This window comes from Thunnus maccoyii, chromosome 8, assembly GCF_910596095.1.
Source record: "Thunnus maccoyii chromosome 8, fThuMac1.1, whole genome shotgun sequence".
NCBI lineage: Eukaryota > Metazoa > Chordata > Actinopteri > Scombriformes > Scombridae > Thunnus > Thunnus maccoyii.
Genome location: NC_056540.1, coordinates 30,831,593 through 30,857,663, shown reverse-complemented (window position 1 = coordinate 30,857,663; position 26,071 = coordinate 30,831,593). Strand labels below are relative to the sequence as shown.

General features: G+C 38.7%; 1 protein-coding gene and 1 long non-coding RNA gene across 2 annotated transcripts; one reads left to right on the top strand and one right to left on the bottom strand.

The window, feature by feature from the left end:
• Window positions 1-961: 961 nt before the first annotated feature.
• On the bottom strand, window positions 962-25,680 carry sparc (secreted protein, acidic, cysteine-rich (osteonectin)). The gene is made up of 10 exons (XM_042419224.1): window positions 25,587-25,680; window positions 14,943-15,008; window positions 14,365-14,448; window positions 11,059-11,146; window positions 8,041-8,162; window positions 6,836-6,956; window positions 5,772-5,905; window positions 4,220-4,368; window positions 2,871-3,019; window positions 962-1,838 (listed from the first exon to the last, which is right to left on the bottom strand). The coding sequence occupies exons 2-10, from the start codon at window positions 14,997-14,999 to the stop codon at window positions 1,810-1,812; spliced, it is 933 nt and encodes a 310-aa protein (XP_042275158.1). The 5' UTR covers window positions 15,000-15,008; window positions 25,587-25,680; the 3' UTR covers window positions 962-1,809.
• Window positions 17,117-19,564, top strand: LOC121902046. The gene is made up of 3 exons (XR_006097445.1): window positions 17,117-18,621; window positions 18,755-18,854; window positions 19,333-19,564. It is a non-coding gene; the product is annotated as an uncharacterized LOC121902046 (long non-coding RNA).
• Window positions 25,681-26,071: the final 391 nt, after the last annotated feature.

Sequence of the window (26,071 nt, the reverse complement as noted above, 5' to 3'; positions counted from 1 at the left end):
AAAAACCCAGCAAACATGGACGCCTCACATCATTCAAAATCTGTAATTTTAATGTAATTAAATCCAAATTTAATTGATATAATGTAATTTGGTCAATGCACATTATTTTAAACCCTCATATGACCAACTCTGTTATCATACAACATACATTTTTTACTAATGCAAGCATTATTATTATTTAATGTACATTTTTTGTCCATTGGAACATTTTTATAGATTTCATTAAGTGTGACAGCACTTTTCATCCATTGCACTTTACTCACTGCTACTTGCACTTTATTGTCTTTTTACTGGATCTGTTCTTGCTGCGTACACTGTAGCACAGGAACACAATTTCATTCCCAGGACTATTTAATATGAAGAGGATGACAACTAATTCTACCTTTGCACTGACTTGCCCTAAAGAATTTAAATGCTTTCATAAACAGGTGATAATTCCGCTACTGACAGGGTGGAATAAATAATAAAGGCAAGGCCGTGCAGGATTTTGCAGGCATGCAACATCTGCCTCAGCACTTGGCTGACTCTCTTATCTTGAGCAATAAGTGTATAAAAGCAGAATAAATTCCAGATCAAAACAGTAAACAAATACAAAACCACAGTCTCAGTAGATGGATCATGGTTGAAAAAAAAAAAAAAAAAAAAAACTGCTAGAAAAGTAAACGTGTGCTGCAGGAAAAAGCAGAAGAGGCTGTTTCAGAAGCTTGTAAAAAGCCTATTTTGGTGTCTCAAACTAAACTCACAAGAGAGGATTTTAAAAGCATTTCTGCCGCACAAAGGCTGCATTCAGAGACACATAATAGATGAGAAGTGACCACCGAGGATGAGATGGAAGGTTAAGCTTCTTATGAAAAAGATTTCTCATGTGGTCAAATCTTCCTAGTAAACAAACCGGCCTCCTTGTGACTCTTGTCAGATTATCTCAATAGAAATTCTTTAGCAGAGGAGAAAGAAACGCAGATAAGATAAGATCATCCTTTATTAGTCCCCCAGTGGGGAAATTTGCAAAGATATGAATGCATGCAGAGATTTCCAGATCTTTTCATAGTCTTTTATTCATGGAAAGAGTTCGGTCGTGCTCTCAGTGTCAGTAGAAACATGTTAATTGTGAGAAAAACTCTCAGCCTGCGAGATTTTCCCCTCATTAAACGTCCAAACAATATATCCTCTTTTATTGTTTCAAATATCAGTACACCTGTGTCCTCGTCTGGGACGTGGACTCTTGTATGGAAAATAAAAATGAACAACTCTAATAGCAGTAGCAATAGCAGTAGTCAAAAGATCAAAAAAATAAACAAAAATGACACAAAATCAATCCACCACCAGAAGAGTGCAAAAACTAAATAGTTTTTTTGTAGAAAGCAAGCAGAGGGAACATTTATTTAGAAACTTTATTTTTGACTTTACAGTTTTTGTCTCCTCAAGATAATGTTCAAATTGATCTCGAATTAAAGCCCTGAACAATTCACAACATATATATAATATTGTCAACAACATACATTTACATCAGAGGTCTTTAGTTTTCTTAACTGGGTGTTTTGTTCAACAAACAAGAGAATTGAAAAGTTGCATGAACACATATCGTGATGGTTAGTACACACTGTGCACATTGCTCTTTTGTAATCTTCTTCTTTTTTTTTTTTAGTGGTATAGGCAGAAAAAAAAGGTCATTATTTAAAAAAAACAAAATAAAAAATAATTTGCAATTAGCACCGTTACTGTGATTTGTTTTTTTTTTAACTTAGGGATCAGCACCTTGTCCCGTTAGTAGCGACTAGGAGTTGTCATACTGCTGCTGGTAAGAGGAGCTTAGACGATGAGGTCTTTGTCGATGTCCTCTGCAAACACACAAACACACACAAAACACCCGTCAGCACGTTGAACAATGTGGGAATAATATTATAAAAACAGAAAACTAATTTAAGTTAGAGTGTGAAAAAAATAAGTGCAGAAGTCATAACTATGTTTGGACCGAAATGTTTTAAAATTATGTTCTAATACACAGTATATCTCATTTTATTTAATAATAAACAAATAAACAAACTTCCAGGTTGTTAAAAAACAGATGAGTTACTGGAGTGAATATTTAAGTATGTACAAACAAAAAATATGATATTTTCCACAATATATATTTGTGATTTTGTAAGAATGTCCATGTTTGGCCAAGATATGGTCTAAAACTGTTTTCATTTTAAAACAAAATTAAACTTTTTTTTTTTTTTTAAACTGACAAAATAAGTAAAGTAAAAATGTTTCAGGGCTAAATGACCAGATTTAACTAATAAAACATAATTTGTAATCTTCTTTGATTCCAACTGTTGATATTTATTCATAATGACTCATATTAGTGCTGAAACAATTAGTCTATTAGCAATAAATGAATTATGATCATTTATTTACAATTTAAGTCATTTATCAAGCAAAATAGTGAATATCCTCCAGTCCCAGCTTCTCATATTTGCTTCTTTTCACTGTTTTATATTATAGTTAATTGAATATATTTCAGTTTTTGGACTTTTGGTTGGACAAAACAACCAACTGTGGGAAATTTTTCACCTTTTTCTGATATTTTATAGACTAACTAAATTATAATTTATAAAAAAAAAAAAACACTAGAGCTGCTGTAAATATCCAGACATGACAGACTTATCTCAGTATCTCACTATCAATATGTTTGGTACTTTCAGTACATCACTTACTGTTTTAATGGTATTTGCTTAAAAGTACATCTCTGCTGTCATGTTTGTGATGCTACAATTTATTTTTCCTGACATATTCATTAACAGGAAGGTTTATATTTACAGATAGGTCAATAATATATTTGCTGTTTTGTGCTCGTCCTCCTCAGTTTGTGCACAGTCGATACTTACGCTCCTTGATGCCGAAGCAGGCGGCCCACTCCTCCAGGGCGATGTATTTGTCGGAGTCAGCATCGCACTCCTCGAAGAAGCGAGTGGTGCAGTGCTCCATGGGAACGAGAGGAGCGCGCAGGGGGGCGAGCTCTGTGTGGGTCAGGTAGCTGTTGGTACAAAGACAGGAGAATTACGATTCATGATAAGTTTAAAGAGACTAAAAAGACTAAAAGAAGTTGAAAAAAACTCATATTCATGTCCAGGGTAGTGTGGGTCTAACACCATGTTCATGTCATGTTGTAATCATGAGCAGCCGAGTGGAGAAAAAGCCGTTCACGTCTCATCAGAGATATCAGGAATTTCTCATGGCTACAATATCTCCCACTTGGTAGAGACACTTCCAACAAAACAGGTGCCAAAATGGCTAAAAAATGCCAGTTTAAGATAATTAAACCTGATATTTACACAAAATTTGCCCAAAAAACAGCCAGAAATATGGCCGATTAAGGCTACGTTGTCATTTAACATAAACAAACTCGTTACCAAGGGAACAGCTCTCATTTTTCCCATTCCGCCAACATGACATGAACGCGGCATAATGACAAACACTACTGAGTTGCATTATGGGAAATGTTTTTATGCATATTAGGGACTAAAATTCAGCATATTGACCTCTTTTGCATCCATCCGGACCGTTCTTTTTTAAATCTGTCTCACGCAAGCTCACCAACTTTAACAAATCTCCTTTAATGACGACAGTTTAACTATGAGGCAATGCTTTTTGTAGAAATTCAAATTGCACTATGGCAGCATACAGTATTTATGAAATTCAAGGGTTGTATCATCAGAAAATCATCCTCACTAATGTCCTGTCTGCATCAAGTAGATAATTTATCAATCAGATGTCATTTTAAAACTCCTTCTCTTTCATTCTGATACTATCACATTTGCCATCTGTTAGACCGCTGGGAAATTCGGACATTATCGCCAGGGAAGGAATGTGGGATGTGGTTGGTGCATTTAGAGTCTAGCAGCCACATCATCATCTTATATAAAGGGAAGAGCAGCTGGTGAAAACTGTTGGATCCTTCGGTTCGTGTGGTGTTTGAGATCAGAAAACGGACGATCCGCACTGGAAACCAATCGGCTCCCAGTCTGCCAGAAGCTCAACCGCCGGCCTGGGCACCGGAGATATTTTGGTTTTCAAGATCTTACATGTGCTGACTCTGCCACGTCTGAGATTACTGTGGAACCCGAATAGCTGAGTGAATGATGTTTTACTTTCTGACTTTTTTTATCTTCAGCACAGACTTTTATTATTTGCTGTGTCAAAGTGTTTTTTTTTTCCCTTTTTTTTTTATACGTACCCGTCAACGGGGTGCTGGTCGAGCTGACCGAACTGCCAGTGGACGGGGAAGATGTACATGTTGTAGTTCTTCTCGAAGTCATGGGCCAGCAGGTCCAGAGAGTGCTCGCCAGCCTGCAGCCTCTTCTCGTTCTCGAAGATCTTCTTCACCTGAAAGATCGGACGGACACAAACCACATCACGAGAAATCAACCCCAAAAACCTACATCACAACATATTTATAGAGAGTCATACAGATCTGTGAGTGGACACATCTAGTGTCACTGAAACATCATCCATGAGCTCTTACGCAGCAGTTTGATGTCAGATACACTGGTTGTGTCAAAGCATTGCTGTACTGAATCAGCCTAATAGCTTGTAAATTGTTCTTAATGTGTTAAACCAGTGTGATGTGGAGCTGTATAAAGCATCCATAACTTCTCAGTCCAAATGAGTTGCATTCTCAAACAGTTTGGATTATGCTGCTCATCAGTCACTTCAAGCATTAAACAAGCCTGGCTCCAAACTGTGAACTGAGTCTAAACAAGTGAACAAATATTTCTTGTAGAACAACTTGGAAGCAAACTTTGGTGTCTAAATTTCAGCTTTAATAAAACAGGATTTTGATATCTGTACGTTTTACCTTATATAACTCTTTTACAACTATATGATGCCTGCTCACTGTATTTTACGTTGGTATATTAGATTGTGCTTTTTAATTGGATGACATGTTGCTGCTGCAGAATATAAAATGCTTTTGTTCTTCTTCTGGTTTTATATAATTTTACATTTATCCACCTTCAACATTATGTTACAGCAGTAAATACGTCACATAAAAGAAGAAAAGTAGATTTGAAATGCTGAGTCATGAAGACTAAAAAATGCTGCAATAAAACATGATTTTATTGCAGCATCTTTGCTCTTACGTACTGTTAAGTATTAAAACAATATGGCTTCCGGCCACCAGTGGCAGCACCGAGCACAGTTTTGATTTAACCTGAGTCGTTCTGACTTTAACCTGCAATAACTGACTTTTAGGCCACTAGGGGGCAGCAGGTGAATGTAAGTCCATAATTCACTCTCTTTTAGCTCTGTTTTTGTTCTCTACCAACTCCTGAGGGAAATATCTGGCTCTTTAGCCGCTAAATGCTCCACTATGTTCACCAGCTAGTCTACAGCTAACTGTGTCTGTTTGGTGCTGAGCAGGTAGTGTACAGTGGCTTTTAAGAGCTTTTTCTCTGAAAACGACGGTATGAGAGCACTGAGAGTGAACCAAAACAGTAAAATTGCGGCCGGACAGATAAACAATGAGCTGAAACTCGCAATAAAGCTCCATAAAGCCGAGGAGAGCTGCAGTTTTTGTTTACATGACTCATATATTCCACATTCTTCTCAATTCTTATGACTGCCTGAGTAGCTGAAATGTTCGGGTTTCTCGCAGAACACCAAACAGGTACATCACCCAACACGCTGAAAGAACATTAAGTCATTTCTTGCACTAGAACAGTCTACAATGAGATCATCGGAACACCTCACGAGTGTAAATCCATCTTTTTACGGAGAGGATGACTCACCCTGAGCTTCTGCTTCTCATTCAGCAGGTTGTTGTTCTCGTCGCGCTCGTAGAGAGTCACCAGAACGTTCTTCAGCCAGTCCCTCATACGCAGGGGGAACTCGCTCAGCTCGCTGTCCATGCAGGGCTCAATTACTGCAGAGAGACAACACCGTCAGCATCAAAACAAGCATTTTAACTCATGATTCACATGTACTAGCCATTAAATCTGCCAATTTAATAACTTTAACCTAATTACAATTTTTTTAACAAATAAGTGTGCACCTTAAAGTAGATTTAAGTTTAATTTCAGTTCAGTTGTTCCTCTCTGGAGTCACTTACAGCAAATTTGAAGCCTGTGAAACAACAGTTCATTTCATCCTCAAATATCCCCCAAATCCTGTTTTATTTGAGTGTACCGAACTCCACCTTGATCTCCATTTGAACCCTTAAGCCCTGACTCATCACCGCACACAGCGAGCGTGTGTGTCATGTTCAGTTTGAACGGCGGAAGAAATGCAGCCTGCGTGTCTGAACGGATCTTCCCGCCACTGAGCCGCAGCCTGCAGGGCGGACATGACAGCCCGACCCGCCCCGTCAATCGCACCGAACGCTAACGGCACGCTGAGAGAGCTTAGCTGAGCTTCTTAGCTTATCATACGGATGAAAGAAGCTAAAAATAAGGGATAGTGAACATGCCACTACATCAAGATGAGAAACAGATAAACAGAAGAAACCACACAATATCAAAACATAAAGTAGAAGAGAAAGAGAGAACAACGAAATTTATAAACTAAAGATAATGAGATAAAATTCCAGGCAAAGTGGTTAGATTAGCTTCAAGATCGAGGACAGATTTTCCTCCAAATCTACATCCCACCTTGTACATAATTTTCTGATACGATCTAAAATATTTCGAGGTGTTGAGTCAAGGCCAGTGGAATTAGAAATGGAGCCGTAACAGATTTGGAAGTGATCCTGTTTACGTGGATAACAGTAACTGTTTATTCAGTCTTTCAGCAGTAAGTCTTAGTTTTGTCTCAGAGTCGGGCGGAGGTTTTCTGGAAAAGGTTTGTGAGAACTCACATTTGCAGGATCCGATGTAGTCCAGGTGCAGCTTGTGGCCCTTCTTGGTTCCCTCCAGGGTGCACTTGGTGGCGAAGAAGTGGCAAGAGGTGTCGTAGGTCTTGTTGTCGGTGCCGCAAACCTGCAAAACAAAAAAAAAAGACAACACACATATTGATATTTGGTAAATTGTTTCTGTTGTAATCACATGCTGTATATATTTTAACATTATTTAAGTTCATGCAACAGTTAATTTACAGTGTATTTAAAGGTCAAATATGTTTTGAGGATGATTGTAGGTGTAAATACTTCACTGTAAATACTATTTTTGTGTTCTTGGGTGCTACAGTAGTATGTAAGAACATCAGGCTACATTAACTGCTACTGGCATAACAGCCGAGTTGCATTGTGGGTAGTGTAGACACCAGGTTATGACAACGAAGAAGAAGAAGCAATATCTCTGGCTCTGCTGCATTGATTTTTTTAAAAACTATGTTATAGGAGTGCAATGTACTCTTTTAATATGAAATAAAGTTTTTAAATTCTTAAATAATTTTTTGTTGCTATGAGTGGATATTGTAGGAAAAAAAGAAATGCAATATATTCTCAGTAAATGCTTTGCAAATATGTTCAGTATGAACATTTTGCAACTTAGCAGATGTATTAATTAACGTTTCCTCATAATTATACTTCATAGAAAACATATTTGCTCTTATTATTAGTATATAAATGTAATTCTCTAGGAGACAGGGTTGTGAATACAATTAAGACTAAATTAGAGGAAGAAGAAGAAGAAAAGTTTCTCCTCTTTACTAAACTTCACAAAAACATTTTCTGTATCACTTAAACATTGTTTTTCAGGAATTGAAACACTTTTGTCTCAAAAACCATTTTGTAGTTTTGGAAAATGTTCAAATTAGTAGAATATCTGTTCAGACAGAAATTGTTGTGACCAACATGAATAGATAAGTTGTGTGAAAACCTGAAGTATTTTGTAAATAGCCAAGTGGTCTCTCTATTTGTCCCAAAATCTAATTATTTCTTTGGTTCATGACGTTATTTCTCACCAAATGTCATTGAAATCTGTCAGTAGCTTTTGAAATCTGGTGCTAACTAACAGCCCAATATGATATGATTCTTTGGTGCTGAGTTGAAATTCTCTGCTTAAATGCAAATCTACAGTTTCAACACACGTTTAAAAAAAATGTTGGGCTTTTTGAACTCACATGCTCGAACTCTCCGTCAGCAGCGGGGCAGGTGGAGGGGTCCTGGCACACGCACATGGGGGTGTTGCTGTCATCAACCTCGCACACTTTGCCCTTCTTGCAGTGGTGGCTCAGGCAGGGATCTGAAGAAGAAAAGAGTTATAGTCTCTCTGTAATAACGGCGCGAGTCCCGCACACAGACATCATGTCTCAGGTATTTTCCAGTCCTTTAGGGCCGACGTTTATGCCAAAAGAAAACTCAAGTGAATTCATTCATATGCGAGTGGCTTAATGAGGAAAATGACGAAATGACTGTATTAATAAGAAAATTGCCATTAAAGAGCTTGTGTGTGAATTTGACCGCTGTTAGGTCATAAAGAAAATTACAGCCCTGAAAATGCTGCCTCATGAAGAACGGCAGAAGGGAACATTCAGTTATTAAAGTTGAAAACACAAACCGAGTAGTCACACACACATTTCTGCACTTTAAGTCAAACTCATAATAAAATCACTGTACAGAACAGACATTTCTGGTAATAAAATGCAAATGAATTGAATTTTAAGCTATATTTCAACTAAATTAAAACCTCAAAGCACACTAAAGTGGTCATTTGGGTCCAATAATATGATTTGTGTTGCTTACATGTGGGTAAATAATCATTCTTTTAGAGGTGAAGGATGCAGCTACAGATACAGATACAGGTACTTAAAATGGTAAAAGACTCTCAGTAACTGGCATCTGTATCATTTTGGACAAATTCACACCTTGTTTTCTTTTATCTTATTGTAGCTTTTAATGTTGTTACAGTCATTTAACATGATATAAGCTCATAACACTCATAACCTTTCTTTTTTTTAAATTCTACTGATACATTAACATGTATTAAAGATGTACCAGGTGCACATTAATGCATCAGAGTGTTTGTTAATACTTGTTTACTTTTACTTTAATAGAAATAAAAGTGACGAAACAACATTTTCTTAATAATTCCAATAAAAAGTGTCATCAGTTCATAGAGACTGTTGGGTTCACAGTTTTTAAAGTTGATAGAATTTATATTAAACAGGTTTTGCTCACTTTTATCTTTCCTACTAACCATCAAAAGATCTCTTCATAATGCACCTTCAGTATAAGTGATGGTTAAAGTTTATGTGAAGCTAATATGAGGCCATAGGAACAGACTTTTAAGTATAAAATTCCCCTTTTCTGTTTCCCTGTTGAGGTGAAAATTGAGGGAATGTAAACAGACTGGAAGATATCTGCTTGATTTAATTAATTTGGACGGTTGAAGCCTCATATTAACTTCAGATAAACGGCTTAAAAGATCGTGAACGTGCCCTTTAAAAAGTAGTTTTCATGAGAACAGTTTACAACGAGTTCTCTGAGTTAAACAGAGTAACACAGACATTGTTTTCATTGGTTGTAAAACATATTTTTTCAATGCTTTTTAGAAAAAATTAAATTAAATACAATAAATGAAAATGTACTGAGGTGAAGGGAGAAATCAGATACCTTCAAATATTAACTGAGAAATACGTTTTTATTTTGTTTTTTGCAATTTGGATGAACCGATTAATAACTTTAAACGCATTTATTTGCAATAGAGTAGTTTTCCATTGCAGTATTTGCTACGTATAACTTGCACTGCTCAGGCAGAACAAAATGTCTCATCCAGTCCATTAGTCTGACTGCAGCCGTGTGCAATGTGTTTTCCTGCTGCTGCTGCTGCTGCTGCTGCTGGTGCTGCCTGCGGCTGGCTGGTTACTGGGCTGAGCTGCTCCTTAAAGCACGCAGGGTGGAACATGTAATTACAGCCGTCTCCTCACAGAATGAGGGAGTCTGTTATTACGGATGTTTGTTTGCCAGACTTAGGCGTCACCGAACCCTGCAGTACATCACAACCTAGATTTGCTGTAGCTGCAGGCTGCAGGAGTGAGACGCAGCGAATGAAATCAGCTGTTTTTAACCATACGTGTGTGTGTGTGTGTGTGTGCCACATGTGTATGCATGTATACATCTGTACTGTGGGGTGACGTAATGGACATACTTTTTCAGGAATTTCTTTTTAAGTATTGACGTTTTTGACAACTTTATTTCATTTTGGAAGCAACATTTATATTTATGCCTTTACAATTTCCCAGACTACGTATAAATTAGCTAACAAATACAGATTTCTACATAGTTTCATAGTCTTTTATTGTTGTTTAAACGTCCAGATTAAGACACAAAGATGAGTCATTGCAGTTTGAGGTTCTGAGTTTGCAGCCCAAGAAGATCAGAGCTGCAAACTCTGATTTTAAATCACTTTTAAAAACCCACTTTTTAAAAATCAATGTATTATTTTATGGCGTTTCATTTAGTTTTAATCTTTTTTGTGTGTTTATTCTATGTTCTCCTTTTATTGTAAAGCACTAAAGTGCTATATCAATAAAGTTTATTATTATTATTAGTAGTAGTATCATTTAATTTCATCTGTAACAGTTAAGGAAACAGAAAATGCATTTTGGAGCAAAGTTTATATATTATATTTAGTTTTTTGTTTGTTTAGATGCAACATAACTGGACTTTATTTATACTTGTGTTGGTGTTGTAGGTATAATGAGTGACTTTCCCTTCTGCTTTAGTCATTGTTTTATTTTTACTTAGTTCTTTGTTCTTTTAAAACATGTAACATGGTTGCATATGTGCATGCTTAAGTGTTGTGTGAAGAGGAAATGACTTGCAGGAAGCACATGTGTGTACTTGAATTAATCATGCAGGGCTTAAATAGAACAGAATAGAAGTCTTTCACATAAAATCGGCAAAAGAACACATGACAAAGAGAGTAAATATGATGAAAAAACAAAACAAACTATAAATATTATATAAAATACTGTAGAGCAAAATATTGGACTATTTTTTAAAAATATAAATACATTAACAGAGTAACATTGTGGGGACTTGCCACAGATTTAGGGACAAATTTCCTGGTTCATATTATGGACTTGAAGGAATTAATGTATGTCAACGTCATCCTAAACAAGCTTGTGTGAACTTACTCTCAGCAGCAACATCTTCAACAACCTCGATGGCTTCGTCAAACTCTCCGATCTCAATCTGCACTGGGTTGGCTCCCACCTCGGTCTCCTGGGGAAAACCAGAGGTCAGAGGTCAGACTGTAAGCAGATTAAACCCCCTGAGTCACACGCAGAGGATTTTAATGTCATCTGGGTGTGGAAAGAGAAATCTGTAACTGTCAAAGAGCCTTTTAGCAAGACCTCAGTCAATATTTCTGAACTTTCTTTTAAAGCACTTTCTGACTTTGGTTAAGCAGATGACTTCCGTGCACGGGTCTATTTCTGCATGATGTCCACTTAAACCAAAAACCGCTTAAATATCCTTGGTTTTCCTAAAAAAAATTTAAACGTCACCACTAAAGAAGGTTCCTCCCTGAAGGCCAAACAGAGTCTGGGAGCAGCGAGACCATAATATCCAACAATAACAAGCAGCTGGATCCACATGTGGTGAAGCTATGAAAAAACGTAATGGCTTCCTGACCGGCTGGCTGGCCGAACCAGTGGCTAAAATTAACAGCTGTGGGATCTCTGGTCCCGCTGGACCTCTGGAGCAGGAAACGATAAAACGTTCACATGAAGTCTCGCTCCAGCGTTTTGGTACGGGGATATTTCTGGTGATTTTTGGTGGTCTTTCCAACGGGCTATGAAGTCTTTTTCAGTGGTGGAAAGTAATGAGCACATTTACTCAACTACTGTATTTAAGTACAATTTTCAGGTACTTTACCTGAGTATTTCCATGTGATGCTACGTTATTTTCCACTCTGATACATTTCAGAGGGAAATATTGTACTTTCTACTCCACTACATTTATTTGACAGCTTTAGTTACTTTTCAGATGAAGATTTGACACAATGGATAATATAACAAGCTTTTAAAATACAACACATTGTTAAAGATGAAACCAGTGGTTTCCAACCTTTTTGGCTTTTGACGTCTTACAAAAAGCAGTGTGTAATCGGGGTCACATTTCACATGTCTATGAGTTGTTAACAGCTCCACCAAATAGTGATTTTTCCCTCTAAACTTCTCACATGCTTTCATTTCAATAAATGATCCAATATTTCACCAAAAATCAAAGATTAGAGATAAAGTCTTCTTTCCTCTCCCATTAATCATCTCACGACCCCTCAGATTTATCTGCTGACCCTTTGGAGGGGTCCGACCCCTAGGTTGGGAACCACTGGACTAAACTAACTAACTGTATATAAAGTAGTGTAAACTAGCTCCACCTCCAGCAGCTACAACAGTAACATGCTGCTCTAACACTGATGCTTCACTATTAATAATCTAATGATGTCATATATAATAATATATCAGTCAGAGGGACCAAACCACTACTTTTACTGCAATACTTTAACTACATCAAGCTCATAATACTTATGTACTTTTATTTAAGTATGATTTTTCATGCAGCACTTTTACTTGTAATGGAGTATTTTTACACTGATATATTGGTACATTTACTTAAGTAAAGGATCTGAGTTCTTCTTCCATCACTGGTCTTTTGTTTTTCCTAATATGGCAAAAAGCATGAAAGCTGGAAAGCAGCTGGAAGGATTTCATGTTTTCATCCCTTTCTGTTTGATGGAAAGATTAATCAAAAGTCTCAGAGGTAACAAATGGATTTGGGTGGATTTTGGTGAACAGATTGATTAGATTTTGATAATGATCCAAACCTGGGAGTTCAGCCATTAGTAGATCCTTTTTTTTTTTTGTTTTTTTTTAGATGTGACTGCTCTGCTTCATTCAAGTCCAAGGAAAGTGGAAAAGTCTGAAATCAGGGACTTCCAAGTCTGCTGCGAACCAGAACATCTTGTTCTTATACAGGTGTGAAATGTTCAGATTATTTTGACTCAGTGGTTCCCAACCAACAAAAATCTGAGAGGTAATCAGGTTGTTAAAAAAAAAAAAAAAAAAAGTCTTCTATTAAACTGCTCCAAACTCTAAATCAAAAACTAATGTCTTCTCAGTAGACATTGATTATTTTGAGTTTTACAAGCATCTACAAGCCAAAAAGTTTAGGAACCACTGTTTAAACATATCAAACATACTGTCCTCTGTTTTCATTCATCAAGTGCAACAAACATGCAGGAATTCATGTCTGTAGCATGTTTGCTCCACAGTTGCACTTTCTGCAGTTTTCTCCAAGATTACTCGATGGATCGATTCTTTCAGAAATCCATGAAATCAATGTGGGTCATTGAGCTGTGAGCGCTCACATGAGAAGAAACCACCGTCACATGAACAAATACCACCAAACCTCTTTGGCTGCGGCGCTGAAACCCCAGAGCTCCGTCCCAGATCGGATAATCTCTCAGAGCAGCTGCGTGGCTCAGGAAACACATCACAGACGCCAAATCAAACTCAGATGAGAGCGAAAGAATTTGGGCCGAGTTTCCCAAAGAAATCCCTGATATATAAACTTTGGAGAGCTCCGCGGAGCTTAAGAGGATACGTTCAGTTTATAACAATCTGTGTCTTACAGTATTTTCATAGTTTTGGCCGTCGTTTCTATCAGTTATTATAACACTGCACACATCAAAGTAACAGCTGAGATCTGGGAACGAGGTGACATCATTACAGACAGAAACACAAGCAATCAGACTGGTTGAAACTTTATTCAGATTATCCAACCACTTTGTTTGGGTAGTAATTGTATTATTTGCCTTTGTGACTAACCATGTTCCCATATTCCAAGCAATTAACTTGGTAAGTAAAATATTAACCACACTGATAAAAAATGATGGCCTAAGCCAGAGTTATCCTTTGAATACTGCACATGTTTTGCACCACAATATAAAAAGTAGTTCAGATTCTGCTCCTGGAGGACAGCTACAGGAAATATTTGGGAGATAAACAAGGGGTGGAAAAAAACCCCACCATGACAAAAGACAAGCCACCATGTTGAAAGAGTGACAAAAAAACAAGACACGTCTGGTGATCCTTCTCTAATTAGAACTGGTTTATTATAAAAATATGGCGTTAATATTTGTGTCTGTTCTTTATCAAAGACCTGTTTGCAGTTTATTTGGTTGTTAATTGAGGTTGGCAAACATGGACGAGACGTCCTGATAGAATAAACATTACATTTCTATGGCGACTGGGCCGAATCCACCCACTAATGCAGCTCATGTGATATCACAGAAAGCTCCAGAACAGCTACTCAATTGACTATTTAACAGCTATTTAGGGTCTCAAGTTGGTGTAATGTCAAAATGTTTTCAGGCTTTTTAAAGACTTTTCAAGTACATTTTGGCAGGTAAAAACAGGATGAACATCTGGACTGACCTCAACAACTGGCTCCTCAGTTCCTGGCTCCTCAGTCACTGACTCCTCAGTTACTGACTCTTCCACGATGACATCCTCCTCAGTCTGACACACACACACACACACACACACACACACACATTAAATTTTTATAACTTGTACGAACATATCAACACACACTTGGATGGTCACAGGAAAGCGCTGGACAGAAGGAAGTCAGAAAAAGATCTCATACACACACACATACACACACACAGCTTGAGTCTTTATACACATGAAGACACAGCCAAACCTAAACTCAGGGGAGCAATTTGATTTAGGAAAACAAACATCTTCACAGACTTGCTATGTGAACATGCACACACACCCACAAGTAGATATATATACACAGGAACTCTCACACACACACGCACAGACAAAGGCACACATGGTAACTGTCACGATAAAACATAATCACACAGGAAAGGTGAAAGGAGGAGACACACACTCAGGAAAACACACACACAGAGAGGAACATGCTTGTAAAGAAGAAGACAAAGGCAGACAACACACACACACACACACACACACACACACACACACACGTAAAGTATACTTACAGGAGCAGCCATGGCGTGGCCAGCCAGGCACAGAAGGAAGATGATCCACACCCTCATCTTCAAAGTCTGTGGAAACAAACAGAGAGACAGGTGAGATAACTTCTCTTTCATTTAGATTTTCTTTTCATAGTCACGCAAACATCCCCAAACATTTAAATCCAGTAATATTGTTTTTTTTTTATGATTGTTTCTCCCCTTAAAGAGACACGTTCCTGATAGTGTGAGCAGAAATGAAGAGGACAGACACTGATACGGGTTTTTCTCAGCCTGTTCTCTTCAATCTGTGTATAAATACCACGACTTTACACTTTCAAATTGCGTGCAGTACAATTTTGCATGCAAATGACCAATTATGGAGGCCTGGAACTGCTGAAAATAAAGCTGGCTCTCACTTAAACCATGTTTTAGTTTATTTTCCTATTTTAATTCATGTCTGCAGCGCCTGTTCAGGCTGATTCCACTCAAATAAAATCAGAATTAGAATCAGAAACATCTAAAGTCTAAACAATAACCAACTCTTCTCACGTCATGAAGCCCTGCAGGCGTTGTGAAGATAACAGAGGCATCTGAATGCAACACGCAACACGACTCTCACTACTGACTAATGGAAGCTCTCCAATTCCCCAAAACAAAACCCTCAGTGTCTGCTTTGTTTACTGGCAGGTCGTGTTGAAATTGGTTGGAGCTGTTTGTGGTTTTGTTGAAAAAGAAAAAAAAAAAACACCCAGAACATTATTTTGTCTGCTGAATGAATGATTTCATCATTCAGGAGCGCTAAAATCTGAGAGCTGCTGTCGAGACGCACAGAAGCTGATTGCACTAAATTAGGCTTCAGACAGAAACACGAGGCCTGGCGAGTGTATCTTCCTGTCGTTTGGATGGAAACAGGCATGTAAACAGCTCAGTGCAGCGTTTTTTCCATGACCCGAGGCATCATACTTTCACTCCTTCTATTTTTCCACCGTACCTGTTGATTGGAGAATTACTGCGCTTTCCATTTGGTCTGTTACAGTAAATCTCTAAACACATATTTACATTTGTAAACCGAAGACAAATATGTAAGAATCTGACCCTGATGTGGGTGTTATGTGTAGCTGGATTGGTGGAGCAAGGCATTAACTCTGCCGGGGTTAGAGGTTCAACTCCCCACTGCTGCCACCTCTATGATACTTAATGATAATAGGAGGTGATTTGGTTAAAAGCATCCACCAACAGGCTTGTAATATCAGATTTATAAATAAGAATAAGCCTCCATGTGCATTTACTTTGTCCATGTCAGTAATTACAGTAATGTTCGTACATATCCTGGATTTTTCATTTAATGGAAGAAAATGGCAACAAGATTACTATGAAATAGAGGCCACCTGATACTGGACTAGCAATGTTTATGAGGTTGTTGTTTTTAAATCAATATGTATTTTTGTTTTTAACATAAAAATACTTTTTTGTTAAGGATCAATTTGTTTATGAAAGAAGTTACGCCATGGTTTATTCACTGTTGGCCATCTTCTATTTTTGAGCCGACTAAAGCTGGTTGCTACTGGAGACGAGTTGTACGACGTGTTTTAATTTTGATGGACTTGCATAGAAGTTCACGCTGGTCTGCAACTCGCTCTGTGTGTGTTCTTAAAGTTAATAATTGTTATGAAAGAACCGTGACCAAAATATGTTCTGAGTTGGAAGTTTTATAGTTGAAAAATAACTTGTCATTGCCCTCTGGTGGACAAACTATGTAATCACAACACTTTCGACCTCTTACCAACATATTTTTGGCATTTCCACACTTTAATTTCTTGTTTTTTTTTCCAATATATATATATGCAATAAGCATAAATTGGGTAATACGTCTGGTTGGGTTCTTATGAAAGATTTTTATTTGTATTTTTAGCCATGCTAGCAGCGTTGCTCTCAGGTCGTTCCACCATTTTGGTCAAAACTGAAATATCTCCTGGATCATTAGTAATGACTTTAGTGCCTTAGCTGTACTTTGTGTTTAATGCTAGTTAGCAAAGGTTAGCATGCTAACACGCTAAACTGAGACAGTGAACATTGTAATCATTATAGCTGCTAATCATCAACATCTTAGCATAACCACTGTGATCATGTTAGCAAGCTAGCATTAGCTCACAGCCCAGCTTTATAGCGCTACATGGCTGTAGGCTATTTTATTAATACATATAAAATCCTCTTTAATCTACTTTGTCTGTTTTTTTGTGTGATTTTGTGGGGGTTATGTAAGAAGAAGAATGGGTCTTTGGTCATAATTTCATCGTCTGTTTCAAGTCCACGTGCTACAACAAGCTCTTTTTCATCAAACCAGTTGGAAAATATGACTTTTCCATACACAGACAGGTATAGATTTCCTTTGAGATAAAATGTGGCTGCTGTGAGATGAGAGTTCCCTATCTGTCTATCTGTCTTCCTCTCTTCTCCATCTAACCGTCTGAGCATCCATTGTTGGGGACTCGATACGTAATTCTCTGCTTCCATCTCCCTTGATCATGTCTCATCTGAAGGACTAAATAAGGGTTCTTTTGTTTGGTAATGGAGCATTACATTGCTTGGTCTTTCTCTCTCTTTCTGTATTAGTTATCTCCCTCTGAACCCCCATAGAGTCAGCTGTTTCACGCAGACATCCAGAAATAATCTCTGACATCAAAGGACGTATATAGGGGTTAGTTCAAGTGTCTGGTGAGGCTGCCTGCAAAGATCAAAAATTCTCACTGTTATTTCATTCATTCCATTTCCTTTTTATATCATTGTTTGCATTTGTTTTGGCTGGATATCAGAAAGAACTAGAATTGGCCTCAACAACCCCAAAACAACAGGCTATATCTCCTGTGTGTCTGTATCTGTTTTTGAAGTGTTGCTATGAAATTCCTCATGCAGGCCAATAAGGCTGAAGTGAGCTGACACGGTTTGTGCAATATACTGAACGCTGCAGGGGATCAGCGGGGGATAATACAATTTACAAAACAGAGCTTGGAATAGTTTGAATTCCTGGACCTCCGATAAGAAGGCAACAGGTTCAAACCAATGATATATTAATAAGAAAATAATCTAATCTTCTTTTGGAAAGTTGACCTTTGGAAATTGCTGCAATTATCAGTTAGGACAAGGAGATGAATACCTTTGCTCTCAAAAACATCGCCTTGAGACTTGATATCTTAAGGGGGTGGAGGAACACTTTGTTCAGTTGGCTGCTAGTTGTCCTGAAAAATGCAGGAGGGCCTCTCGGTACAAAGCGTCTGAAAAGGGCTACATGTTTGGACAGATGCAGCGAAAAGGGTAAAGTTTGCATACAGACGACCCGAGTCGGAGGGTGTTGACGTTATTGCGTGAGTTGTTTGACAAACCCCCAAGCAACACACGAGCTTTCTGTCTACTTTCTTGACTACAGAGTTTTATTGATTGTTTGCCTGTAGGCACATTTTTCCTCCGTTGTTACTCTCAAAATAGTTCATAATTGACTGACATGTTGGAAATTTGGTGTAATCAAGTTGTATCATTCATTCTTGCAGCGAGTTTGTACAAGTTTTTATCATCAGATAAAACCCTCAGAGCGTGACTGGAGAGACTCCAACAGTGATACACTTCAAAACTAACTGCAATGCTGACATTTTCTTACATTATACAACTGATTTAAAGCAAAAGAATTCTCATAATTTACACAAATCCTGTAAGAATCTACAATTTGTACTACGTTAGTTTATCATCCAGGCTTTTGAGATTTATCATTGTTTAGAGAAAACTTCTTGTGTCCTCTGAAGGTTGAAACGAGGTCAGTTTTGCATTCTTTTCACACGATTCAGCGACAGCGCAGCAGCTGCATTCAAAAGGTCAGAGAGGATATGAGTGTGTACTGTGTGATACTGCTGAAAGCTCCAGAACATCTGCTAAATGGACCTCGAGGTGAGATTGTTTTGTCAAGACTGAACTTTCAACCTAAACTTTTAAGTCCTCAGAATCATGGAAAGTTTGAACATCTACAGTTCGTTAGTAACTGAGCATCTCAATTAGTTGATGAGTATTGTTTGATATGGTAGAAAGCTCTGGAACAGCTACTAAATGGACCTTGAGGCAAGATTTTTTTTTGTCATGACATGTGTGTAGTTTTTTACCTCTATTTAATTTTTGTGGGATTACAAAAGATTATCTTGTGATTTTTGACTTCTTAGTAAAAATACTTTTTTGAGGTTTGAGTTTTGAGATACTAATTTGTTCCATTTTAAGCTACTTTTACTTTATCTTAGGGTTAGTTAGGGTTAGGGGTTAGAGTCAGTTAGGGTTAGGGTTAGGGTTAAAATGCTCCTACTTTTATATGTGTTAACAGGCTGATAATAATCCAGCAAATCATATCTTGGATCTGCATTCCTGTTTTGATGTATAGATGTGGGAGCCTGTTCCTTTGATGCTGGAGAAAACAAGACCATGACTGTAAAAAAAAGCCCCTTTGAATCCCAGATAGGCTGAGAAAACAAGAGATTCTCCTCTGTCCCTTAGCTGCTGCTTCTGCACTGAGCAAGACAAACGGATGAATACTGTGGTTGTACTGGAAATCTCCTGTGAATAACCTCTGATTGAAGAGAATAAAAGATGCTGGCTGTTGCATTGTTTTTTTTTTGTCCTGTCAGAGGGAATTTCAAACTCTTCAGTGCTTAATTCAGCATCAGGACTTTTACAATGGTGACCACTGTTTGTGAAGCTCCAGAGATGTCGGGCCAAGAAGTCATGAGCGGGCTTGGACGTGGAAAAATACAGAAACTCTGGCAGAGGACGCAGACAGTGACGTCTCCAAATAACCTGCGCACAAGGAAACTTCTCTGTACCTTTCAAAGAGCTGAGCTAAAAAAAGGTGTTCTGCCTGACGGGAAATTTCATAAAAAGAACTTCTGACACACTTATAAGTAGCGTGTCTGACGGAGAGCAAGCAGAGCTAAATGAGATCGCAAGGAGAGGAAAATAAAAAAAAAAAAAAAAAGGTCTCATCTCCAAAAGGTGTTTGATTTGGAGGGACACAGTGTTCCCGTCGTATGTCCGCTTTAACATATTCCTATTTGGTCAGAGAGTCATTCGGCTCGGGTTCAGGAAGGCGGAGGCCGGAATGGACGACGTAACAGCAAAACAAATTATTTTATTTGGAAAGCTGCTCTCATAATCAAACAGGGTCGAGGCTAAAGGGGAAACTTCAGGCTCATAAAGGGGCTCTTTTTCCCCTCAAATGTATTTAATTTGGGAGGTTAGTTAGGTAAGCAAGTGTAAACTCTCTACGGAGGAAAACAACCTGCCGCAAATACAGATATCTCCCTCACTTTCTCTCTAATATCTCTCTCTTTTTTCCTGTCCCCCTCTCTGGGCCTGTCTCCTTTTTTTCCGTCGCTCTTTAAAGGGGAACAGATTTAGAGGAATTCTTTCTTCTTCTTCTCCTCTGTGACATAACAGGCGGGTTTGGAAACCTGGAAAAAAACAACCTGTAGCAGTTTGTCTGCCAGAAAAACAGTGCCGACAAACAACACTGGCATGCAAAGGACTGTGAAGAAGCAAGTATGCTATAAAGGCTCCGAGAACGAACAGTGATTTCCTCTGTCTGTATTGAGTTCTGTAGACTGGGACTGTTATGAAGAAGGAAGATCAAAGTTAATGAAATACCGTCAAAAATGCAGATTTATGGGCTCATGTTACAGCTGTAAAATATGAAGATTTAACAGTTTGTTTCCTGGCAAAGAAAAGCTGAATGTTTGAATCCAAAATCCAATAAAAAAAAACATTCCATCGATTCCTCTACTGTCTCCGTTTTTCATGACAGAAAGAAAGATTGAAATTCCAAGAAGTCATCAAGAAGAAGATGAAGATCTCTTTTCAACTCCAGTATCACTTGTCTCAGAGCTGATGCTGGTTGAGTATTATGTCATAACAAGAGGTGACAGTTGGACGTCATGTCTCCGTGTCTTCAACAGCTTCTTCACTGCCCCCTCCAAACAGCAGACATTTCTGGAAAATCATTCCAGATGTGGAAATTCCTACATGAGGAAGAAGATTCTTGGCTTCCACCATTTGGTCTTTATGAGGGACTGATGCAAACAGGTCAAACAGGTGTTGTAAACCCTGTCAAGAGAGTCCGGCAGTAAAGCCTCGCTAAGCCATTTGTGTTCACTGAGTAAAAACACTGTCAAAAAAATGTAAACTGTTGTCAATAAATCCCCGAGTGACCGATGGTAAATTATCATTTAATGGCCCTTGGATTTGGTCTGTTCAAACAAATTAAGGCTGCATGGAAAAGGTGTAAATGTAAGAGTGATGTCTACTCTGCTGCTCCAAATTTCACTTTTTAACACTAATCTGTACCGTTCTGATCAATTCTGCTTCACTGTGATTTCTTGATGTTTTGCTATTATTACTGAGATTACTGAAAGAAACTTAAGGCCACTGGAGGCCTCTTTACAACTGTGCAATTTTGTAGCAAATTGATAATTGTGAGAGGAACGTGGTGAGATCTTTGGTTATCTCACTGTGAGACACGTCCACCGATGACTGATGTGGAGCTTTGGCAGTATGGCTTTTTTATCATGTTTTAATATGCAGTTCTTTGGCGAGGAGCCATGATATAACACCTTTTGGTCTTTTCATAGACTTCATTGATGAGAACAAGAACATACAGTAACACCATTTCTATCCTTTAAAATGAATCTAACAGCAAACAGTCTGGATCAAATCTTTGAAATCTGATCTGTTGTCATTTTTCCTTGTGAAAAGTTTGTAGGTGCAGATGACAATTTAAGAAACCTGCCCAAAAGATGCTGAGCACAATGAAAATGATTGCTGGAATGCAAAAAAACTGGCCAAATATCAGTTTACTATTAGAGAAACAGGACTCAATAGCTAAGTTAAGCTCTGCTACAACAAACTTTGACTTTAGCTGACGTAGTTTCCAGGGAATTTGAGCTCCACATCGATGAAAGGTTTCACTGCTTTGATGTTTGAATATCAAACTCCTTCAAACCAAACTACCTCCTTCTACTAGACCCGCAACATGACACCTGACAAAGTCATTTCCTCTCTCGAGAGCACGGGAGGAGGAGGGGGGGAAATCCCCTCAAGTTAGCTGGACAAAGGCTAATTTTCAGAGACACCACCAGTCGTCCCTATCACTCAGGAAACACTGTGCACAAAGAGCACAAACAAGAAGAGGAGAGTGGATAAGAATGGAGGAGAAAAGTCAGCATCTGTGTAACCTGAGGTCCTCGTCACCTGACCTCTTCTCCCCTCCCCCCTTCCCCTTCCAGTAGGACAAGTCCCCAGGTTCTGGCTTTCCACAGAACAGTTTCCCTCCACATTGTTGTTGTCTTTTCAAGTCTTCTCTCTGAGGTCTCCACTGTGGTTTGAAGCCAAAATATATTGTAAAGGGTCATTGTCTCTACTACAATGCTGTGTTGTTGTGCAGTCACTAGACGTGTCATTATGATTGATTTCAGACTCTCTTGAGTCTTTTTCGGTGAATCGTAGCAGAAAATTATGATTTGCTGTCTTTCATTTGGCTTTGATCACATTTTTCTTTCATCCTTGCTCTTCTCTGTCGTTGTGGCTATCATTTTGATGTTGCTCTCCTCTTTTTCCTCCTTGGACAGATCAAGATTCAATAAAAGTAATTTGCTTTTTAGAAGTTATCAGTCAAAGTCTCTTGGGTGCAGATTTATGGTTAAAGTACATTTGTCATCTCCAGTGATCAGTATCACTCTTTCTGTTGTATGTAAACTCTATGAGGTCAGGAGACATTGACTCTATGTGGTCAGTATGGCAGCCAGCCAGCAGGAATCTATGTAAAAATAATTTTGGCAATTTTGCTATTATGTCTTCCTAATGGCAATAGTTCAAGCTTCATAGAAAATGTAGGTTTAGCTGCACTTTAATCACCGATAACACTGATTTAACCAGCAGCTCAAGAAAGCGTCTACATTGTCTGATCTTAATACTGTCTGCTCATTTCTTCCTGCAACACAGGAAGTCTGTAATCAATTGAAGATGAACTGTTGAGTCAGCGTGAGTCTCGATCTCCACCCACAGAAAGTTAATGGAGCAGAAACCCCGAGTAGCAAAGGGCATCACTTGTCCCGCTAACGATGCCTGATTGATAGGAAGTGTTAAGAGACTGAATAGAAACACATCTTCAACCTGAATAAGTGAATCAGTCACTTCAGTTTCTCTGAGTAAAACAGTAACTGAAGAGTTCAGACAGAAATTTGAAGTCACTAAGATTTTTCCACTTGAGTAGGACTGAGTCACACTTGTGTTTTTCCAATCCTCTCTTACTTCACACGTAATCTTTCCCATTTACTGTCTTGACTCTCTCTTCTTATATACTCTTAGTCTCTTTTCTTACTTTCTATACCTTCATTTCTCTTGGTATTTCTCCTCTTTTCTCTCTTGTCTGTTTGGTATAATCTCTGTCTTTCTCTTTCTTTCTCTCGCTGACACTAAACTCCGGGTTTTCTTCTCCACGTCGAGCCCAGACAGCAGTCCTTCCTGTCAAGGGGATTAGAGCCTTTCTAGAGATTTGCCAAGCTGGCCTGATATTTCCCAGTATCCCTTCCTCCACCTCCACCTCCTCCTCCTCCTCCTCCTCCTCCTCCTCCACCCACTTCGGTCCAGACCTGCCACCTCAACAATTAACCAGCCAGAGACACTCTGTCTCTACCTCGCTCATACTAATGCGGACACATTGTCCTGCAGTCTTTCCACAGACAGCTGGGAAAGATCCTCGACAGGTGTGACAAACACGGAAAAACAAGAACTTCTTTTAGACTCAAAAGAAAGACAGAAAGGAGGAATCTGCGTTGCACTGAACGTCTGTGGAAACACAACTTTATTTCAAACTCTAGTGGAGATTGAAAAGTTTTCAGACATCAAAATCAAAGTATGTAGACGCCTGAACTTTACACTTATATCTGAAGCATGTGATTCTGCCACCATGGGCATTGATATGCTGCTATAACAGCTTCTGCTCTTCTGGTTTCCACCCAGTTTTGCACCCTGTCTGCAGAGATTTCCTCCCATTCAGCCACAAGAGCCTTAGTGAGGTCAAGCACTGATGTTGGGTGATAAGGCCCTGGACACCAATGCCAAAGGTGTTGGATGGAGTTGAGGTCAGAGCTGTGTGCAGGCCAAACAAGTTCTTCCACACCAAACTTGGAAAAAAACATTTCTTTATGAAGCTGGCTTTGTGCTCGAGGGTATTGTCATGACGAAACAGGGGAGGGAGGGTCCGTTGCCACACGATATATCTTGGATTTCACTTCATTTGAACTAAAGCCTCGAGCAAACCGTGACAAACAGCTCCAGACTATTGTTCACCAACAGTATGCGAGATTTTTTTTTTGTCTCTTTCTACACATCCCATCTCTCTTTGGGTGAACATGAGTGACACTTGAAGGCATCTGAACTAACTCACTCAGAGCGTTTTAAACAGCTGGTAACCGATCGCCAAGGCAACCCGCATTCCTTTACATGGTAGTAATCAGAGAGGGGGGAGAGTTACAGAGGGGAGAGATATTTGTCTGAGAAACGTTCCTGTTTCACTCATCAGGCTTTGTTGGAATCCCATCCTCCCCCACTTCTACACCTCCTCTCTCTCTCTTCTTTTCTTTCTTTCTGTCTTTCTTTCATCCCTCTCTCTGTTTGTTTCAGTCACTTTATTTGCAGGAGTGTTTCATAGAAAAAACTCTGCAGAAGTGCATTTACAAAACTGAGAATCCTCAAAAAAAAACAAAGACATTTCTGCATCCAAACTCTTACAGTGACTTTTTTGAAATATAAATTACATAAAAACACAAAAAGTTCATAAATTAAAGAGCATATATCAGCGTTTCTGCATCTCCCTCCTCCCCTAAGCTTTAACCCACAAGCCCTCCTCCTCCTCCTCTTCTTCCTCCTCCTCCTCCTCCTCCTCCCCCTCCTATTGCCGATGTGGCACACAATACCTCCACAGAGAATTAATTCTCATAATCACAGCTTGTTTACCTGCAGGCAGTGATTTTCCTCGCAGCTGTTTAGCAGTAATGACAGGGGAGATTGTTGACTGAGGTTTGAGGTCGCAGCTACTTTTAAACCAGGTGTCACTCAGTTTAAAGTGTGTTTCAAAGAAAGTTTAAATAGTGGAAATCAGTGGGGGAATTAAGAAATCAACACAGACAACCATGCAGGCAGTTGTTTGCATGGATTTTCAACACTGGGTTGAATTTTAATACAGTAGCTGCTGAACTTTGTGTGTTAAAACCTTGCAAAGAAGAGACTTTGCTGCTTGGTTTACTTTTGGTCACACTGACAGAAAAATAAATGTGTAGATTTGTTGCAACTGACAAAACTAATCTGACTTGATGTTAGAGCTTAAAAGTTCAACTTCTGCAAACTCTTATGCAAACACAGAAGTGTAGTTTTATGGCCTGATGGCACTTTGCCACAAAAAAACTAAAATACAAATTAGTATATAAGTAAATAAGTTCTTAAAACTTAGATATTTCTTTCCCCCAAATGCCCTCAGAAACAAAATCTTGCAGTTACAAAAGAGTAAAATCTTAAGTCTTTTTCTACACGTCGCTAAAGTCACATGATAAACAGTCAGGAGATGCTGTGCAGAGTGAGCGCTCTTACCTTCAACTTTACAGAGCAGGGAAACCAGGAGAGAAGTCAGCTGTGTGCAGGGTTGCAACAATCTAACAGCCTCACCACTTCACACAGAAGACATTTCCAGTGGGATGTCCCAGTTAGGACCCAGACCCCCCCTCCCCTCCCCTCCCCTCCCCCTTCCCCCCACCACCACACACATACACACACACACACACACATACACACATATACACACTCTACTCAAACCTCCCATTACACCCTCCCACAAATGTGGGCAGGGCCTAATGTTAACTCTCCGCTCACACCGAGCGACATCCCAGTCTGGACAAAAATCTGCAGTCTGGGAATGAAACTTTTTCTGGATGTTTCTTCACTCATGTGTACAGCTAAAGATAAGCTTTTTATGGTTGTTAAAAAGTGCATTGTCTTTCTTTAAAACGGTCACACCTATTTCAAAACATAACATTTTAAAGTAAAAAGAAAAGCAAGAATAGTGATAAAATAAAATA